The 21,565-nt window shown below is 44.5% G+C and overlaps 1 protein-coding gene across 1 annotated transcript in view; it reads right to left on the minus strand.

Moving 5' to 3' along the window:
* LOC131282671 (uncharacterized) overlaps positions 1 to 20,937 on the minus strand; it is a 96,867-nt gene extending 75,930 nt beyond the window's left edge. The window contains exon 1 of the mRNA XM_058312196.1: positions 20,814 to 20,937. Within this exon, the coding sequence (XP_058168179.1) occupies positions 20,814 to 20,927 (114 nt within the window). The 5' untranslated portion in view covers positions 20,928 to 20,937. The remainder of the gene's footprint in view (positions 1 to 20,813) is intronic.
* Between the last annotated feature and the right edge of the window lie 628 nt (positions 20,938 to 21,565).

A 21,565-nucleotide genomic window follows, 5' to 3' on the forward strand; every position in this document is an offset into this window, starting at 1 on the left:
CGAAAAACACACACAATATTTATGGTTTCCCAGTAATTGGGGGTTTATGCAATCACATTTCATTGCTTACACAGAATTATATTCTTTGAAAGCTGTTTCCCCGTAAACAGTGGCATTGCAATTCCAATGTGATTCTTTTGAAATTGATATGATTTTTATATTTCTTTCACAGGAAAGCAACTCGTTCGCAGCGACGCCAGAATTAATTTGTTCTCCTTTCATCGTTTTAATTTTTCTTCCATGTAAAACGATCGTTTTACAAAGAAGCAACATTAAAAGTGTTCAACCTACTTTGCTAAGTCTACTCTTTAGTGAAGAGGTTCAACAAATATGCACAATTTGCTAACCCACCTCTGTTCGAGTTGATTATTTGCCAACATTTAGCAACGGTAGCAAAGCAAAGAAAACAAACAATAAAAATAAATCATTCTACAGTCACGTATGCACGTCGCCCGATAGTGGAGTTCTACTGTGTACGTGTACGATCATGTTACAGTGGTAGCCACGGGCACTTTCGTGCTCCATCGTGAACGGTGGAGAGAATATTAAATCTTTTCCCAGCACCTACCAACTTCTTTTCGCACCTTCAGCATTTTTTAACTCAGCTTCGAAAATGCTGATGCTTCCACCGGGTGTGGATTTTCCTTTCTTTCAAAGGCGAGCCAGGGGGGATGCAAATGGTCTGCATAAGAACTCCTCACCGAAGCGATATCATTACACATAGTTCAGGTTCACACAAAACATAGATTTGCTTCATTAGGCGAAAAAGCGAACGCGATGAAAATGGGATACCAAAACTACTAAACTTCCAAACGGGGTGGAAGCTGGTTAGACGACAATTCACATTCTTCCCCAGCTTATAGGCGAAGAAGTGAGAGCGGAAATTGGGCACACGATACGGCGCAAGGCGTGGAAAATGTGACTGCGGAATAAAACGCTTGCCGAAGCGCCAGAGATACGCCGCCCCGGGTTTTCGAGAGCGGTAATTTGTGGTTATGTATCGTGCGGAAATGGAGGCGCCCGGTAGTTCGCTAGAGCCGGGCCTTTCTTGAAGGTCGGGGGAAAGAAGGGTGGGTGAGGATTCTTGGGGTAGAGGAGGGGTCATAATAATGGTGTGGCTGTTTGGCCTGGTTTTGATCATCGATCCGTTCGATCCGACGATCCGTTGATGATGGCGGCGGGCAAAGATGACGACCGAAAACCAACACACGCACGCACACACGCAAACAGACACATTCCGAACCGATAATATTGGAGTGCGCCTCTTGCCCTTCGACGAGGCCGTTCGTCCTTTCCCGATACCCGAGTGTCTATCACTTCCCACCCAAGCAATCGAGAGTCGTTTGAGAGCCGGAAAATTGTGTACTTGCTCGGCGGTTTTGCAGGGAAAAGAGCAAAGAGGCGTTGAGCGGGGGTATAACTACTAGAATTTGCCAAGGTAAAGATGGCATTTTCGTGACCTTGTTACCGGCAACGCACGTTTTTGCGTGTGTGTGTGTTTCCAAGTGGGAGTCGTATCTACATCGGAGTCCACGGAGGAAAGCCATTGTTCATGTATCGTTTTCCTCCAGTGAACATTCGCTGGTTAAACTTGGCTCGTCGTCGTTTCTACCGATGGCATAACAAGTTGGGAAAACAAAATCAGATACCCCCGATGGCAATGGCGACGGCTTTTCCCGACTGCCAGCCGTTTGGTGTTATTCTTCCCCGGCGCGCTGATGACTCTCGGCTCGGCTCTTTCTGCGCCTCGACACAACAACGCTCGCAATTGCTGGAGCGATAATGAAATTTAAGTTAGAATATTCTCCGTTTCCAATTTATTTTTCCACCTTCCCGTCTCTGCGCCGTCGCGCGGGTAGGGAAATACCCTCAGTCCCTTGTGCAGCGCAACAACACCCTGTGTGCCGCCTCCACAATCCAGGATGCGACCGTCTTCTCATTGCTTTTCTCGTTCGGGAAAATCGTCCCGGGTGGACGGAAGGTGGTGATGACGCTGGCGATGATGCGCTGCTCGGTCGGTCGGTTGGCTGATGAAGAAAAGCACGAACTGAAGCTTAGGTGCTTGATTTATGGCTCACGCTACTTTCGAGGTTTTGTTCACCCTGACCTGAGCTGAGAGCTTCCGAGCGTTCCGAACACAATCGTTGGCGTTGTAGTTACGGATTAAACTTGTGGTGGTGTGTTTGTGTTCGAGGATGTTTTGGGGGTGCACGCTGAAATGCTACAATAAATAAGGTTGTTAAACCATAGGTTTAGTGAACCGCAGGGAACCGGCTTGACCTTTAATAAACCTAATAAACCCTTAGGTCTCGCAAGGAAACTGATGGAATTTCATACACTTATTGATTACCAATTTTAGTCAAATGCAAAGATGTTTAAACATGAAGTTAAATACCGAGATTCTGTTACAACCGTGAAGTTACCCGAGCTTACTATCGTTAGACCTGGCTTCGTTTTCAACCGACTCCAACCGGCTTCTCAACCATTGTTAGCCGACACGTGAGCGCATATTTGGAATTAATTATTATCACCGTTGCCAAAGGGGGCACAACCGCTGATCGTGCGCGCTTCATTTTCGGTTGCTATCCGAAACCGTTAGTTACTGCAACCACCGACCGAGACTACTTCCACCCGTTCGGGTAATTCTCCAAGGGGGGCGGGGGCGAGATGTCTTATCATCCCAAGACTCCCACCCGTAGACGAGCAATTCAAATTGCCCACGGAATTGCTCTCATTTTCTCGTTCGCATCGCTTCCTTACCGCTCGGGTACGCCGCCTTCTTGTGGGCTTGGCGAAGAACATCGGTATGGATGGGCATCCGATGGGAGGCTTAGCCAGACTGTCTCGGTTATGTGAACGGATGTTTCGGCACCGAGGTGTGCCGGTACCCGTGAATTCCTTCCCCAAAAACCGACCCGATCGATACTTTGCAAATTGGTTAGTTTGAGGTTTTGAAAAGTATTCGGGGGTTCCTTTGTATCCTGACTATCAGATGGCAAACATGTGTGGGGGTTCCCCCCGGCGGATGATTAAATAAATCCAGTGCAATACCTTAACGCTTCCATAAATTACACCTAGTTCCCGCAAGGGTTGTTGGTCCCGGGAGGGAGGGCCAATGATTGATAGGAACGAATAATTAAATGAAAAAAGGGGGAAAGGATGTAAATTTATTACACACACAATTTGCTTTCGGCAAGCCATTTTACTAACGATAATTATTATGTCAGCCGAAGCAAATGACTAGATTAATGCATGTTACACTACACTTTACTGCCTTCGATACGAAACTAACGGCTGGGGAAGGTAATTGATTTTCTTATTTTCATTAACATGTTAGCCGATGGGGTTAAATACATTAAAATAATGTCATTTGTATAATATTTTCGTTATTTAATAGTTTTGTATTGCCATTTATATCTTCCCACCTCTTTTTGCCAGTTTAAACTTTACAGTTCGTTCGTCGATAAAGGGAACATATTTATCATCAACTTTAAATCATAAATTTCCTACATCCACTTCGCTGTAACCACATACTCCCAACCGGCAACAGTAAATAGTTCAAATTAATCTATTTTACTCAACGTGGCAGCCGGTTGCATACATTAATTGGATTGCATTAACGAAGCCGGGCAGCCGAATGATAATGCCCGGGGCAAAACGGGACAGGGACGTCATCAGAGCGACCATAAATTAATACACATGTCAACCGGTTGCCACCAACATGGCTCCCACGGGTGTATGGATAGCACTTTTTTTTTTGTTTTACCACATCCCTCGAGTGATAACATAATTATAAACTGTGCAAAAAAGGGAACAAAAAAGGATTTTCAATCCCGCACACGAACGTACATACATAAATGGGGAGGGAAAAGAGCATCGCAGTAAAGGTGGTGGTAGTTGGTGGTGCATAATGGCAAACTCTACCGCAACTAAGCGAATTCCATGGAAGTAGCCCAGGATTAGCCGGGAAACTTTCATAAATCCTTCAACCGCACCGCATCCTTCAACGCACCGGGGAGGGGAAGGTTGTTACGTGCGTCGTGTGAACGTTGGCATGCAAATGGACCTCATTAACGGGCGATATTGTGTCCGGTTTGCGGCTTTAAAGAAAAAGTTAATGCAGTCGCGGTTTCAATAAAGTTTAATACTGAAACATTAACTAACTAGGTACTTAAATAAACCAAACTAATATAAATACTAATAAAGCCTATGTCAAAAAAATGTAGTTTCTTTTGTTGCCGAAATGTTTAAATGCTATAAATGTGAGTTGGGAACAATCAAGTAGACATTGAAATATTATAGAGGAGGATACAAAAAGGAGTGATATAAAAAACAGCAGTAGAGTTGAATTCAGAGAGTGAAAGGATAAGGTTGTAAATTATAGGAAGTATCTAGAGAAGAAGTAATATATAGAAAACCTTACATAAATAATAGGATATCGAGAAAAATAAATGTTTTCTATCTGGTACTTCCTGGTAAATGTCGTAAGCACCATACAGTTTTACACCAGACGATCGATTCAAATGAACGAATCTATCGGTAACGATCATTTCCAGGGCAAATCGCACCCATTTAATGGCTTGAGGGTGGCTAACTGGAGGACTGGATCTCGTCGAGTTAGGAGAATCTATTTAATCTCCACCGTCGTCTGCCATCCCCTCGTGTCCATCGCTCCACCATCCAATCAAAGACATCAATTATTCAATCGTAAACCGACGACGAGCGTTCTGTCTTTTGCGTTTACTTCTATTGCAGCACAAACAGCGTTAATATGGGCATCTCTCGAAAAGGTCGCGTGTGATCACGCCGATGACTACGACGCCAACGATGCGCCGCCGCCGGTTAAACATCTCCCGATCGGCTACGGTAGATGACCATCGGGTTTAGACACCGAGATCGAGATCGCTATCTTGTCGACGTCCACCAACGCGTTTGAATCAATTTTCTTCCCTCTGAAGGCGGTGCATCGAGGCATTCGACACGACGATTAATGAACCTATGAGACCCACTTCAATTGCTGTCCCAGTAGAAGACGACACTGTGGCCTTTCGTTTTTCCACCTTTGGCATAACCTGCAGGTTTTAGAATGCTATATCATATTTAAGTTGAAAACATTCAATATTCGAAAAGAAAACCTTACGAGTAATGAATGTAACTTTCATACTGTGTCTCCTATTCCTATTGATTTAATGAATCAGCGGTTTGGGGACTGGGTACCTATATGAATTTATCAATTTATAAATAAAAATCGGCAAAGAAAGCGTCGAGAGGGCGAACAAATATTGACGAAATGCTTCATCGTTAACATGTTCGATAAGTTCCTGCCAGTGTTGCTGTTTGTTGAATCTTGTTCTCACCACTTCCCAAAGCATAGCCAATCGCTCACATACTTAAACATGTACGCTCGTGCACCAGTCACATGTTTCAACGCATTCCGCATTCACTCACCTGCAAAGAGAGAAGAGAAAAGGGTCGTATCAGAAAAGGAAAAAGAAAAACGAACGAATGAAAGGAACTGCGGGCTTGTTTGCCGAAGTCGCCGTTGTTTTGCTACCGAAACAAAACGGCGTTCTCGAAGCGATTCGAAAAAGGCGGCCCCGCGGTTGTTTAACATATTTGAACAACTGCTGTCACCGTTGGAACGCGATGTCGAGTTTGTTTTTTTTTGTTGTGAAAAATGGCTCGACAAAAATCAACATTCATACGAAAGGCAGAATTCCAAATCAAGCGGGTGGGGAGAAAAAGTAAGAAAGTTGCTGCCGCCATTTGCTTCACGCATAGCAAATGTCAAACTGGGGAAAAAGTAATCAGTTTTCCACACGTGCCCTTCCACACACACACAAATGCCTCTGATCCCCTCTGAAATGCCCTGCTAGATTAGTTGTGAAATTTCTTTTAGACAATTTCGGTTTGTCTTTGTCGCTTTGCTACTCAATGAGGCGCTGGTTGTCTTTAGCAATCGTGCAAACAGAACTCGTCCGAAAGACCTCCGTCGTGATGCGAAAAACACAAAAAAGATTACTCTCCAATCAGGAACAGGTGTTTCGATGACAGTTACAACAGTTCTACCCGTCGCCGAGCGAAGATAATCGGCGCGTCGTGTGGCAGATTACATTGCCCGACACACCGGGTTTAGTAGTTGGCGAGGCGAGACTACTTTGCGGCAATCGGTACAACTGTTGGAAATGTCTTTGACAGACATGATAATAGAGGTAGTTTTAAATCTGTAGCTTCTGTTAAGTGGTCTATCTGACGGCATCCGCTAATGCACGTGTTGATTGAGCTCGGAAAAAAGCATGCTTTAAGAAGGAATGCAAAGTAGAACAGGACTTTAAAAATTCGACGTGAATTTTAAGACCCTTGAAATGTACATATAGACATTCAGTACACCCTTTTTATACGGATGGCTTTTGTATAACGACTTTTTCGAATTACTTCACAATATTGTACACTATTAAAGACTACTTTGGTCATATTTTATTTACAAGTTTTAACTCGCCTTTAATCCTCCTATTATCAGATGTACCACTATTATGTACTCTACGTGCGTACTGCAATAGTCCTTTTGTGAAAACAACAGGTTGCCCCCTCAAACCCCAAACTCCGAGGCGAGTTTTGAAAGTAACGAAATCCAGGACTAACGGAGCAACAGCTTACCAAAACGAACTATATGTTTCCAACCGTTAAGGGTTACCTTAAGGGATTTGCTTATAGGGGTACCCAAAGGTACACACACACACATGCACAGCTGGCCACCGCGTCGTACAGATATCTGAGACCCGCACGCAAATTTTACAACTTCCCACGCCGCTTATAAATGCTCTTAATTCGTAATGAAACGAGTTACTGCTGAGGTACTTCGGTAGTACCGCACAAAACCTGTGCGCGCTCCAGGTGTGTTTGGAATCTGCACGAAAGCCCAAACGCGTACAGGAGAGGAGAGTTGAACAGAGATCCTACCAGCAGCAGCACCGCATCATCCCAATGATCATCACCATCATCATCGTCATTACGGCCATGCAGCATGTCCGCAAGGTAATGGGTTTGGGAACACGGGCGTGTATACGAAGCCGAGGTTACGAACTTCACCCTCCCCACGCTGGCGTCGTACACATCCTCGCACCACAATTGTTGGCCCCTTGTGGGCGATGCCATTTTTGAGCATAAAAGCGGTTCAGCTTAAAGTGGGTTCAGCCAAAGTGGGGGGGGGCAAGAAGTAGTCCTCTAGCAACCTACCAGAACACATACATACGTACCCTCCAACACGCTGAGAATATGGGAACTTTTGTAATGATTCATCAGAAAATTTAGTTTAATAATCTACCTCTCAACCGTCCTTGCTCCGCGAGAAACGTACCTATCCTTCGCCAAACCACCACAGAACCGCGTTCGATTAGATGAAGCCGTTGCTTTTTAGTACGTGGGGGCTCTCTTAAGTACAGTTTACGACATTCGCATTCGCGAGCCCTTCGAGCGCCATTGCAGGCTGCACTGGCTGATGCACTAGAGGACCCATTCGCAGCTTCTTCGAGTGCTACCTTCGGTGCACTCTGAAACCAGGACCTAGCGGGGTCTAGGCTGTGCTTTTCCGGTAACATCTCCATTTTTATAATGCCTTTATTTTCCCAACACCCAGCACCGAGCGCATCGCAACGGTAACTTATGATGGCAAGTGAATTACATTATGCAGGGCCCTGGGGGGAGGCGCGGAGGAAAGACTTCGTCTTGCTGCCGTAAAGCCGCTTTTGGAACACTAAAGCGTACCAGCGTTTATGTTCTCGGAGAGGCTGGTGTTTTATGGATCGTTAGTTTAAGCCACGTAAAAGTTTAAACCCAACTGTGGTCTATATAGTGTTTTGGAGAATGTTTTAGTAGTTTGTTTTTGATGCAGTGCATGAGTTGGATTGCGGCTGCTTCAGAAAACAGAATGCAGCATTGGTTTTATAGGATCCTGTATGAAGATTCACAAGCCCAACTGTAAAACTCTAGGACTCTTCTTCTCCTCAACTAGGAGTTATTTCGAAGTGCAATTGAGGTTAGTATTGCTGAGTGCTATTTAAAAATGTTATCTATTTTTTTTCTTGTATACTTTCAAATTTTTTTTACATCTTTTGCATTCTCCTGAGGCTTTCTTTTCAATGCGGATTTGTTTTCTGGGATCTATGACATTACTTTGTGTTCAAGGTTGGTGCGCAAATACTAGATCGACGATATTTAAGAAATTGAGTACTCATGTTTAATTATCAAATCTAAACAAAGAAACCATCACAAATAATCTAATTAAGAATTTATGCAAAGAAGTTATATAATTATGGGAAGGGTGTTGGAAAAGTTTTATTCGATTACAATTTCTCGTTACTTTATTTTAGCTAAAAACCGTACTACGCGGCGTTACAAAAGTAAAACTTTGTACTTTTGTCGCTTTTCCAACAGAATGAGGATGATGGCTTTCTGTGACTCCTTTTTATTTTTTTTTTTAAATAACAAACACGTTATCTTGCCTTGATCTCGAATTTGTTACTCACTATAATTGGTATCTTTATTGTTCATTTCATAATTTCCCTTCTCCAAGTTGTGCTACCTAAGTCTTTCCTTCTTTTTCCATTAGTGTTTGTAAATTTTTTTTATAAACCGTAGAAGTTTGTTAAAAAGAAGTGTGTTTTTTTGTTATTAAATTAACATATTCTGTAAAACAATTCCCTAAATACCATACTTGTTGTTAAAAAAGAGTTAAAAATCATTTTATCTACAATCTCATTAAGTTTCCATTGTTAATCGTTATGTGATCACTGAGCTCTAATGTCAAACACAGCACTGTGCACGCAAATGTACAAGGTAAATCGCATTTGTTGGGCATTTTTGCGCGATCATGTCATAGACGAGCCGGCCGAGAATGGCATCCACGAGAGCTCAGATCAGTATCAATCATGCTCAACTAAGCTCAACTGGCACACGATCGTTGCCAGCGCTCGGAACTAAAGTGCTGCTTACGATCGTGCCTTACGAGGGCACTCCTCTCCTCCTCCTCCTCTTCATCCGAGCCGTGATGACCAACCACCCGCCACCTCCTCTCACCCAGCATCAGCGTCATCATCGTCCGCTTTGCCACGCAAAATGTCAGCAAGGGTTCCGCCGCGCTACCGATGAGACCGACACGACGCTGGTGGATCAACACTTGCATAAAACTATGATCAACATCTCTAGGAACCCCCGTCCACCGTACGCCGGGATCCGGAGACCCTACCAGACCCTTATTCGCCCGCTGTTGGGATGTATCGCCCGCAATCGCAAACCCGTCTATCTTCATCAACCACAATAAACACTTATCAATTGCATACCTCAATCAACCTGTCCCACTTTATCTCTATTTATCTTGACACGCGGTTCAGTGGCGCGAACGACGACGACGACGACGACGACGACGACGATGATGACGATGGTGGTGTTGTTCTTGGTACACCGTGCAGTAGTAGTTTGGCTTTATTTTCAAACGTGCGCCCGGCGTGTGTTACTATTTTTTTCCCCTTTTTTTCGCTTTCCTTCGCCGCTTTCGTACGTCTAGAGGACCACCTAGATAACCTCCCTGCTAGCACACACGCACACACACACACACACGGTGGTCCTTTTTCCCTGCAATGTTTCGTCCATTTAAGGGCCCACGCAAGGGCCCTCGTACCAGCAGCTCCTGCCCGCTCGGAAGTACGGATTGCGTATGGTAATGAGCGTGGGGCTCGCCTTACGCCGAGGGCAACAACGCAGCAATTGGAAAATTAGAACCCGCCAACTCCTCTCCCCCACTCGCTCAAGTACACTTTGTGCGTCTCGTGTGTGCGACGAGTGAGAGTTATGGGTTTCGCTAGGGCAATTTTCGATTCGCCTCGATTGCGTAAGGGCCGCCGCCGCCAGCCACTAATTGCGCGCTGCACCGGTACGAAGGCGAGCACGGGGTCACCACCACCATGCCGGGTGATACGGTGATTTAAATTGCCCGTTTCAATGGAGGACGCTTGTTTGCTGGCGACCGCTCAAGGGTCGGATCGACCCTTTCAGGGTTGACGATAAGGGTGGGTGTTGTTAAAAAAAAAACGTGAAATTGATAGAACCAACGTGTAGTGTGTAATTTAAAAAGGTAATTTTATTTTATTTAAAAGTAGTTCCTTGAATAGGTAATTAAACAAGGTATGAGCTTAAAAAGTAAAAGTGTAATTTAAACAATATTCAGATTTTTAAATTGCAAACTAGTATAAAAGTATCTCAAAACTCTCCGGAACTTTCCTACGCTCAGCCAAATTTGATTAGAATCTTTCCAGTTCCTGTTTGGACTGAGGCTAATTGCGAAAAACAAAAATGCCATCACAATCACGATCCATGCGGGTGGGAAGAAACACAAAGTTCTCTCCCGTTACGCCACGCCATGATACCACCCCGTTCGCAATTGGCACCCGGGACACCGCCACCACCGGCCGGACACGTTCTCATCGGGCACGTTTTACGTAACGGTCAGGGATGTTTTTTTTTCTCATATTTTATTTCAACTACCACCAATCAACCATCCGATACCGCGGCCGACGCTGCGCCAGCACGAAGTTCAGTTGCATTCGGTGCGACACACCGTCAATCGGCGGTGAATATCGGTTCGGATGGCAAACCATTTGCACCGGTTCGATTCGGAGCTGCACCCGACGGGTTGTCCGTTTCTCCCTTGCTCTTGTTTATTTTAATCTATGTGTTTGCTTTGGCGCTGTTTACCGCATCTGGCCGACGAACACGGCTTCTAGAGAGGCAAGTCAACAGAAAAAGGAAACATTGAACAAACTGCAACAAAACACACCTTCTGCATAGGTTTTTCATGAGTACAAGCTGGATTGATTGAAATAAAGCAAATACATAAAAATTTCTCGTCAAACATTTCACCACAATGTTTACAGACCGAACATAATATTGTTCATACTGCATTAGAGCATTAAATTAGTACTTTAACACATTGACCCGTTTCGCGAGTGACCTCAGCAATCCTCATCAGCGCTTTACACTAATATCATGTGGACTGCCAAGCGTTTTTAGCACACTTTTTTAGTACAATCTTTTTTAATAAAATTTGTTTATAACATTTATTAAACCGACGGTTTTTGAAGGCCAAGCAAAGACTAACCTTTCCAAAGAACATGTTTTTAACATTACTATAGTTTTGATGTTGCATTTCCATTTATTTATGGGTGTAACACGTTTTAGAACTTATTGCTGCTGTCACCCACTTTTGGGTGACGTGGCAGTCAACGTGTTAAACTGAAGCTTTGCGAAAATTAAGCAAAAAACAAAGCTTCGAAAACATTTTTTTAACAATTATCATAGCTTTTACTTGCATTTTTTTTTACTTATCTCCATAAGTCAACCAATTTTCAGAACTAATGACAGCTGACGTTCAGCAGCTTTGGTACCCAACGTGATATAAAAAGCACTCATAGATAAACAAGCTGCAGAAGTTCCAAACATATATCTTTTGGGAAGCTTAGTCTTTGCCTAGTGTCTCAAAACCGTTGGTTTAGAAAATTTACAAACAAATTTTGTCAAAAATTATTTTACTGTAAAAAATTATTTTAGCCTAGTGTAAGCGTGTTTTTTGACTGCCAAGCGGTTTTAGAACATTTTGCTAGTACAATCATTTTCGATAAAATTTATTTACAAAATAAACTCTAAAACTTGTTTTTAAACCAATAAAAAAATAGAGTAAGCATTCCTAACGCGAATTTTTAATAACTCTTCCAGTGTAGTGGAATACCTAATGAGTTTCGTGGGAAGTTCCAAACTGCCTGTCACCCACTTTGTCGGTCATTGGTAGTCAAAGAGTTAAGCTGTTGCTGGACGAGTGATAAAAAAGAACGGCGGAAATTTTTACAACAACCATATATGGTTTTAGTACATCAATCAACATATTGTGTAGCACCTTAAAAGGATTAGCAAGATTTATACAATCATTCTTTTGCCTTCAAAAAATGTATAATATTTGCAATCGCGGGAGTAAAAAAAAAAACACTCGTCATTAAATGCAATTGATATAACTTGCCAAACACTTATACGCATCGCCCAAGAAAACGAGGGGGGCTTGGTATTTCGTCCACCCAACCCATCCCTTGCAAACGCACACACACACACACACACACGTGGGGCAACACTCGTGAAGTGTCGGGCTTCGCCGGAGGCACATATCTTTATGGTCCAATCGTCGTCGCTGACAGGAGCGCCGGGATGAGCAGGCTGCAAGAGGGGGTAAGGGTGGATGGGCCTGAGACTTTATGGAGCAACGCTACGTGTCGTAAAGTCAACAATTTAATTTGAATCGCATACCGTACCGCATACGGACGGGCGCACAAACGATTGCGCCAGCGATCCAAACCGTGGAGGAAGCCGGTCCCCAAAGCGCCGAGAGTGGATTGAAAAGTTTCCAGCATTTAGACGATTCCGAACAGAACACGAGAGAGAGAAGGTAAGGTTCCATCGCTACGGATTGAACGATTAAAAATATAAATATTGTTAGTAGTATCTCCATACCATAAGCTCTTTTACGAGTAACTCAGAGATTACATAAATAAAAACACAAATGGTCGATGGATGCTTGCCTTGCCACCTTCAAAGGAACATATAAATCAAACTTCCCAAGTTCGAGTACCCCCCGAAGTGTCGAAGGCGCAGAAGAAGAAGCGCAAGCCCATTATTCCAGCTTATTGTGTGAAGTGTGCAGGCGCACAAACAAATCTTCGATCGGTGGCGAAAGGATTTCAGCGGGGCTTGACCCACTTCAGAGCGCAAATGATGCTCGGCCAGTGCGTCGTAATTCACATCATCCCGGGGCGCGCCCGAAACGGCTACCGTGTGTGGTGGGCGTTATATGGTCGGTTCGCTGGTGAAGTGGCCCACGACCACTTCATCGCAATTGCAACGGCTTGCTTTAATCCCCAAGGCCCGGCGATCTTGACAAGCGCCACATGCGGCACTTGTTTGCGGGGCCCAAGACGATTTTTTTAAAAAGCGTCGACTACACAACACCGATGGACACGCGAGTCACAAAAATACTCCACCACGGCTTGCAAGGGACATATTTTACGCTTCTTACGCGCGACCCGGGAGCGATTTTCTCTAATCGCTTGATTGAGAGGTGTTGCGTTGATTGGTTCGATACAACAAAAAGAAACCAAACCAAACAAACACAACATCGTAGAACCCCGCCGAGTGTCACGCAAGATCCGTCGTCCCGTGCGACACAACCCGGCCCCGGTTGCTAACAGGTCCGTGATTTTGATAACAACACAAATCTTGCCCCGTGTGTCCAGTCCGGCCGAGCTGCTATCTCGCCCGAGCATCGCCGCGCAGTATATCAAAGAGATTGGATTAATGGGACACGCTTATTTCGTTTGCGTTTCGTTGCGACCCGAGCGTGAAACGTCAACAATACCGATGGCGGAGAGAGGGACCAGGAGGAGAGAATTAATCAAATGGCAATAAAACAAAATTTGAATGCGGAAAGACCGAGCAGCACCATAATTGTAGCTCGCAATAAAAGAGGAAAACGTTACGAGTGCGTAAAAAATGTTTTGACTTTAATTTAATTTTTTAATTTACTCTGAAGCAAAATAATCAAGTAAAGAAATCCAAAAACTCTCGTCGTTCAAAAGCGACGAGATTTCTTCAATTTTGAACTATTCTTCTCCGTAATCTATATAATTCAAAAGGCTTATCTGATTGGCCGGAAAATAGATCGAGCAAAACCGGGCACTTCGTTTACTGACGATCTGAACGATCTCTCTTTATTCTGGCTGCTCACCGACCTAGAAAGGAATAAGGTCACGTTTGTGGCACGTGTTTGACGCGAAACAGGGGGGTTTCTTTTGCTTGCGTAATCTGACGCAGACACCCAATTACAAAACAACACCCCGTCCGGCCGTCGCCCAACATTCCGCCACGCACCGAGATCTGAACGCTAGAACCAACCACCGGCCCAACAGCGAAGCCCACCAGCCGGACGCAATTCAACTCTGCTGGGGTTGGACTGGGCTCTGTCTGCCTATCCATCCATCCCCGGACCAAAAGCTAGATAGTGGTCCTTCCCCCCCTCTCTCACTCGTACGGTGTTTGAAGCGTGTGGACGGGGTGGACGTCTTATCAACAACAGCATAATTGAAAAAAGAAACATCAACAAACGCGCGAAATGAATTCGTCATACTCGTGTGTGGGGGTGTGTGTATGTGTGGTTTGGTTTTCTCTTCAGACGTCAGCGTCTTAAGAAACTGAACTTTTTGCCCTCCCCCTGGATACGTTTACCTTGGCGGGAAAGGGAAGCGGTTTGGACAGCGAGCCTCGGAATGCTTACGAATATCGATTTCATCAACTGGTAGTAATTAACACAATTGATAACGGTTGATAAAAAGATGGATGGGGTAGGGAAAACAGAACTAAGGTAGGGGGAGTGGAACTAACGAAGTGCTGCCAACAGAGAGGATGAGCTAATGTTGGATGAATGAACGAAAACTTACGGCGTAACCTTTGTCACTGGGAAAACCGGACTATCCGCGCAAAAACACATCGAATATATCATCAATGCTTGATATGGACACACACTCACACATGGTCGTTCCTCAAACCTAACGCTCCGGAATTGGACCGAAATCCTCGATTGCCCCGCATGCCATCCATCGGTTGCTCGTTTACCGGCTTTTGCTGGCTTGGATTTTGGAAGAGATTTACGCGTCCGAAGTTAGGCCGATAACCGAAAGGCGTGCACAATCTGAGACTTCTTCCAGCATTATCGATCTGTTTTTTGTGGTTTCCCGTGTCTTAGCGTCGATAAACGGATGGTGGAGAGGGGATAAAACCACACCAAAGTGATAGCCACACTATCAGCGAAGGTGCGAGACAATCAGACACCGTTTCAGACAACATAAATGTTATCAGACAACATAAATGTAGTTTGTTGATTTCCTGATGAACGTTTTTGAATGTTTGAAGGCAAAGGACTAGTGTTGTGAATCTTTTTGCGAGATTCATTCATATGAATCTTTCACCTAAGATTCATTCCGATGGATTCATGAATCTTAGCGGATTCGAATCTTCAAAGCTTAATAAATCTTTCGAAACCTTAATTAATCTTCATGAATCTTTCATGGATCTGTCATGAATCTCCCCGATTCTTTCATAGGCGTCGACAATGCGACCAAAAAAAGGGGTCCTTCAACCCATTTTTGGCTAGTGACTTTTCATCACTTGTGTGTCTTTAGGGTTCATGAATCTCTCGACGAAAGATCCATGAATCCCTTATGAGGCAGAGATTCATTCAGATTCATGAATCTGAATCAGATTTACACAACTTTACAAAAGACATTAAATTGGGCTGTGAAACTCCTTCTAGGATTATAGGTACTTATCAAGTAGAATTAGAATGGATGGCAGGTATAACCACTATTTTGGAATGAAATTCATGTATGGGTTTTCGGGTCTCTGCTTGAGATGTTAATCGCAAAAGAGTTGCAACAACTGTCCGTTTTGATTTCAAACTTTAATACGACTACACTTACTTGTCGATGTTCAGAAATGAATTTTCCAACATGTGGAAGAGTATCACACCTGTACCAATATATTGTCTGACTCATGACCCACTCCAGGAAGCAGGTGGATCTTTGCTCTGGCAACAACAAATAGAGCGAGTGCCGGGGGAAAAAAAGAAACCGATTAAGCGATAAACAAACGCCAATGGACGACAATCTTCGATGGATGTTTACCCCGGGTTCCAACAGGACAAGGCAGTGCAGCAGTTAGTACCAGTTCTCTTCCAATACTAACGTGAGTAACAGTATTACTAGTAGTTCGTCGCCAATGACTTGCCAATGTTCCGCAGTGGAACGGCTTAGTAGCTACACCCAATCTTTTTCCGAAGGTGCAGTAGCAGTAGAGTGTAACAAGAGTACAAAGTAATAACCTCCAAGTTTGTTAGACATGCTTTCTTATCGCTTCGTCAGCTAGTTTGCTGCGAGTTAGAAGAAAAAGTTGATCAAAGTAGCGAAGTCAAAGGAGAGAAAGAAAAAAACATACAAGTCTATTAGACATGTCAAAGGAACATGCGGGTGACATCGGACCCTAGGACACATTGCAAAGCCCCCCCACACTGAGTCTTTTAACTGATTTCACATGTTTTTCCCTTACTTCTTTTTTATTATTCAAACACCGATAATTAATCTCTGTAAAGGTGACCAGCTTGACCGATGCGTCGGGGCAAGGAACAACCCCGAGGAGTAAGAGGATGATTGAATGAAGAAACACCCATATGGCACTGCTGTAAGTGTCTGATAAAAATACCGGCTTGGGAGGGGGTTCACACTGGAGAAAAAAGGAAAGGAAAAACGTAAACTCAACAGGTGCAGGAATTGGTTGCATCATGCGCTTGGGCGCGCGTGTGTGAGATCCGACCGGTTCACTGCACAAACAAACAAACGCACAGCAAATCCACGGCACGTTCTCAACTCCGGAACGGGGATTTAGATTTCGGCAGTCACTCACCACCTCCCGCGTTTCTCCCTTCCCAAAAAAAAAAAGTATCGAAGAAGAACTGGCGCGCAGCGAGTTTCGATTACGAAACCTTCCGAATCCGAATCAATTTCTCACCACGTTACCGCGTCCCAATACGTCTTTTCGTACAGCTGACCACCTACTATTTTTCCATTCCACCACCCCGCTCCATTCCTCCCACCGGGCGTTCCATGTGTTTGGCCATCGTAGTAAAGATCATCGGGCAACAAAAAAGGGGGGCTCAACACGCTTGGCGGTTTGGGCGTAAGAAGCATTTGCGTGATGTAAACAAACCGCGACCGCCTCCCTCGTGCTTACGGCGCAAACCCCTGCCATCCATCCCACCACCCCGTGCTGGGGGGGGCTTCAGTTTGTTTATTAAACTATAAATAATTACACTGGAAAACATCGCGCGTCGATACATTCGCAAAAGGCAACATTTGCTTGATCCTGCTCGCGCGCGCCACGGACCCTTCCATCAGCACACCGCCGTTTGGTGAAACAGCTACCGAACGGAGGGATTAGAAAAGGGTGTAAAAGGAAGAAAGAGAGAGAGAATAATGAAGGGAAGGGAAGAAAAGAAACTACAACGGCGAGTAGAGATGTGTGTTTGCCCATCAATCGCCCGGTGACGGCGGGTGGAAGCACTTTTACAACCCATTTCCATTTGCGCTCGCTAATGGTTCGATTGGCGGGGAAGAATATCTTTTTCCCTGGTGGTGTTCCATCGTGGGGATAAATGGGGGGGGGGGGGGGTTCAACAGGTCGGAAGATCACTAAATGGCCCGATACAATGGGGCTTCCCGTGGGTGTCTAACTACCATTGCTAGTTATTGATGGCGGTGGTTTTATTGCTCCGAGAATTACCGCGGTACTGTTTTTTTTTTGCAACCGGTATTTACGATAGAATGTGAGTATAAAAACATTTCAAACTAAATCATATTCCAAGGACAAGAAGGAAGAAAATGATAAAAAAAAATTAATTATTTATTTTCCTTTTTTAATCCCTTGGACGATCCAAGGCGATGAATGTGTCTTTACTTCTCACAACTTTTATTGCTGATGGGAGAAGCCCTTCAGAAGTCTACCCTTTTCCCCCCATTTCTCCACCTTTCCATTTACCTTCGCAACGTGCTGGGAAAAAGTTGAGAAAAGTTTATTGATTTTTAGTCGCGGCACGGATGGAGATGAAAATCCCTGCCAATCCTTTGTTCGCAGCAGAGCCCAGCCAGAGTCCATCTGTTTCGTTTCTCCGCGTCACACATACGCTACGCCGGGTGGGTTAGGACACGGTTGTCGAACAGGGAGTTGGGTGTTTTAATACTTTTTTTTCACTGTGTACAATTCTTTTACTTCCCCGACCCCCCCGAAATGTCTTGGTTTATTTTGCCAAAACGAGTATTATGTGTTGGCATGAGAAGGCATGTTTTGTGGACCAAACGAAGGGGTTTTACTGTTTATTTGCACTTCCTTGTGCTGCGATGCCACACTTAAACTCATCTTCATGGCGGCAGATGGTTGAAAAAACAAGCAAACCAACGAGTTTCATCTGCCAATTTTTTTTGTGCTGGATGAAGTAGTTTTGTTATAAAATGGGAGCCTCGGCAAAATAAGATGTAGAATCACTTTAGTTGTGTCACAATGTTTTCGAACGGATTGTTATTTTAGATTCATATAAAAACTGATTGTTGCAAGTAAACTGCAACGAATCCAACATGAAAGTCTTTTCAAATCAGAATTTAACTGAGTGAGAAACGCGAGCAAACATCTGCTGGATCTGAAAAAAAGTAAGTCGGAAAACAAACAAAATGCCATTGCATTACGGTGTACACCCCGGGCCGTAATAACGCAATGGACTTTAAGTCACTCCCTGCTTCCGCATTGTCTGAGGGTTCGGGAGGCAAAGAAGCACTTCCCAGTCAGCCGACAAGGAGGCGCATTTCACCCGAGCCACCCCGGGTGGGACCGTCTTCGGCCAGCCGTGTTGCCCGAGAGTGCTGTTTACAGTACTTAATCGGACGTTATGCATATTTGCACCGTGTAAATAAACATCACAAAACCCTCTCGGCTCGCGCTGTCGTCGTCCGCGATCCGCCGGGTCCGCTTCCTTAATCCCCCCCGGCCGGAGCCGCCCGAGCGCCTTCATCAAAGGTCGGTGGTTGCCTTCGGGGGATTGCACCGTTTGCGTTGTTAAACAATCTAATCTCCAGCGCAAAGTAGCGAAAGCCAAAGGCAAAGCCGCCGAAAGCCAACGACTTGGCGAATCGAACACCCCCCGCCCCCATCGCCCCAACCCCACCTCTTTGGATCTCCCCCGGGAAGGGAATAGCGGGTCGTGTTTGTAAGCCGGTCATTCTTGCAACGGACGGATGCGGAATTGAATTGAAAGGTTCGCCGAATGATGGTCGGAAGTAGGAAGAGGGAGAGGGAAAGAGAAAGAGAGAGAGAGAGCGACTTCACACCGAAAAGGATTTTGCACAACCTTCGTCTTCGTAAACTTCTTATCGCAGCATATAGATCAAGATTCTTTATGGCTTTCCAGTCGTAAAGCTAGTCAAATCGGACGGCGAAGGATTTCACCATATTTTGTGGAAACTGTGTTCCGCGGCGAACTTTTCCTTCCCCGGTAACCAAATTATATTTTATTTACCTCGCGGGGATTAGTTTGGGGTCTAGCGTGTTTGTCCCTTAAGCTAGAAGGGATAAAAGATTGGCCGCCGGAAGGAAACCCGATCGATTGGGACCATCAGCATGGAACTGCTCTTGCCCGAGGCAATTCATTTGTGATAAATGGCGTAGGAAAGTTAACCAGACGAGTATCTGGAAACTTGTTACATAAGAAGAAGTACTAGGATAAATCAACCGCGAAGAAAGCAAACGACACCCTCTTCAATGTTAAGCTGCAGAGGTGATAAACCGAAAAGACAAGTTACTCAGCCGAGAAACGTCCGAGCGACCGCTTGATTCAAACACATGCTTCCGTATCAGTAGATGTGCGCAAAATTAGTATGAAAAGAGATTCAAACGAAACATCCCCACTTCTAGTTACTAACACCAATTAGCATGCGTTTTTGTGGAAAGCAAAATTACCTTCACAGCTTCAACAACATCTCAATGGTAAAACCAGTTGAGTGTTAATTAACAGTTGACTATTAATTTCTGTCCTTTTTTTTCCTTCCAAACACGAACCGGCTTGGAGACTCGGTAATCTGAACGACTCTAACGGCGCCCGATTATCATTCAATTAGCAGATCTATCTGGAATCTTAAGCTGGGCAATTTTTGGAGTTTCCCTTTCGTTCGTGTTTAACGGGAATGCTAAATATAGGTGGCTTAAAATAGTGACAAAACGTCGGTGTTACACCTGATGCGTCAACTTTCGGTGGAAAATAGCGAATGAGTAACGGTGGTATGCCAAGTATCGCCTTATTTCTTTGCAACATTAATTTTTTAACATCATCATTGGCTTCTTGTGGAATTTAATTTATGCTAGAATAGCCACACATTCATGCCAATGTTAAGCAATTTTTGAGACATATTTTAATTTGATGGCTTTTTTCTGATAGTTAGCATGTTTACCAAACACCAATTCAAATCAATCATATTTTGATAAAATTATGTTCTTCTCATTTAAATTATATCTTTTCATTTTACAAATATATCTTTTTAGTTCAAAAATAATTTAACTTAATTAGTTTCAATCATACATGCAAACCTTAAACAGATCAAACTCGTTACAGTCGATACTGTTATTCTTATCAATAGTTCCATGATATCAATAGTTCCGAAGAAGACTATTTTTCCATTTTCTATTAATTTGGAATATACATCATCTGCATGAGCTTTTGATTCTATGCCTTTTAGTATTGTTCTGAAAGTACAAATTCTACTAACATGTTTTTTTTTTATTATTTCGCTACTCTTATCTACAAACGATAGATATTATTGTTTAGTATTATTGATAGAATTGTTTTTGTGCTTATTATATTCATTGAAAATGAACTCCATATGAAAAAATCAAAATGACAAAAAATAAAGAAATCGTCAAAAACACTTCCGAGCTAAACTAATTCTCTAGTAAAGGAACCGTTTATACTTTCCAGAACAAAAGGTTGTGGATTAAAACGGAGGGGTTACACACACGCAAAATACAACCTTTCAATCCCTTCCCGGACTAATGGAGGCGCCTGGTTGTTCGTTAAAAAAACGTCACCAGCTCTAGATTTCCTTGGCTTGGCCGGGAAAAGTGCCGGTACTTACATTGGTTTCCGCTAGCTCCTGGTAGTACGATTCCCCGCTACCACGCCGCGACCCGACGCACATGGCGCGCCGCAGCAGACTCGAGATGATGGAGCAGAGGCCGCATCGTTGCATCACGCCATCGACCGATCCTTGGCGGGAGTGCTGCGAGGACCGAAGGCTACCGCCGGAAGGATCGACCGGAGCGGGGCCTGCGGTGGCGGTGGAGGAGGAGGAGGGACCGACGGGGCCGGTGTTGTTGATGGTGCTGCTGTCGCCGGCGCCGCCCGTCGTGGCGCTAGTGTGTTCCACCGACGCCGCCGTTGTTGCCGTCGTTGCCAGGCGACCTTCGGACGCCGAGGTCCCGCGGGATCTCTTCGTCGCGGCCACCTTGACGGCTTTTTTCCGGGTTGGCTGCCTTTCCGTCGGTTCCCGCGTCTCACTCACCCCTCCGGTGCTCCTCGCACACACACAACACACACGCACACAGGACGCCGATGGTAATGGGCACGGTACGGTGGAGGATGAATGTCTCGAGTTCCGGAACTCACTCTTTCTCACCACCTTACGGAAAGGTCGAACAACTATGCTGCAGTTGTTGTATAATGGAACCAATTATGCTCCTTCCGGGCTCGACACAATTTCCTGTACTCGGACAGGACCAACGAATGGAGTTCAAGATGGCCGCACGGTTTCATTCAATCTACCGATTCATTCTGGCGCGCATTCATTCATGGTCCAATCAATCGACCTTCCCCTTTTTCGGTTCTAGC

The sequence above is a fragment of the Anopheles ziemanni genome, chromosome 2 (genome assembly GCF_943734765.1).
Source record: "Anopheles ziemanni chromosome 2, idAnoZiCoDA_A2_x.2, whole genome shotgun sequence".
NCBI lineage: Eukaryota > Metazoa > Arthropoda > Insecta > Diptera > Culicidae > Anopheles > Anopheles ziemanni.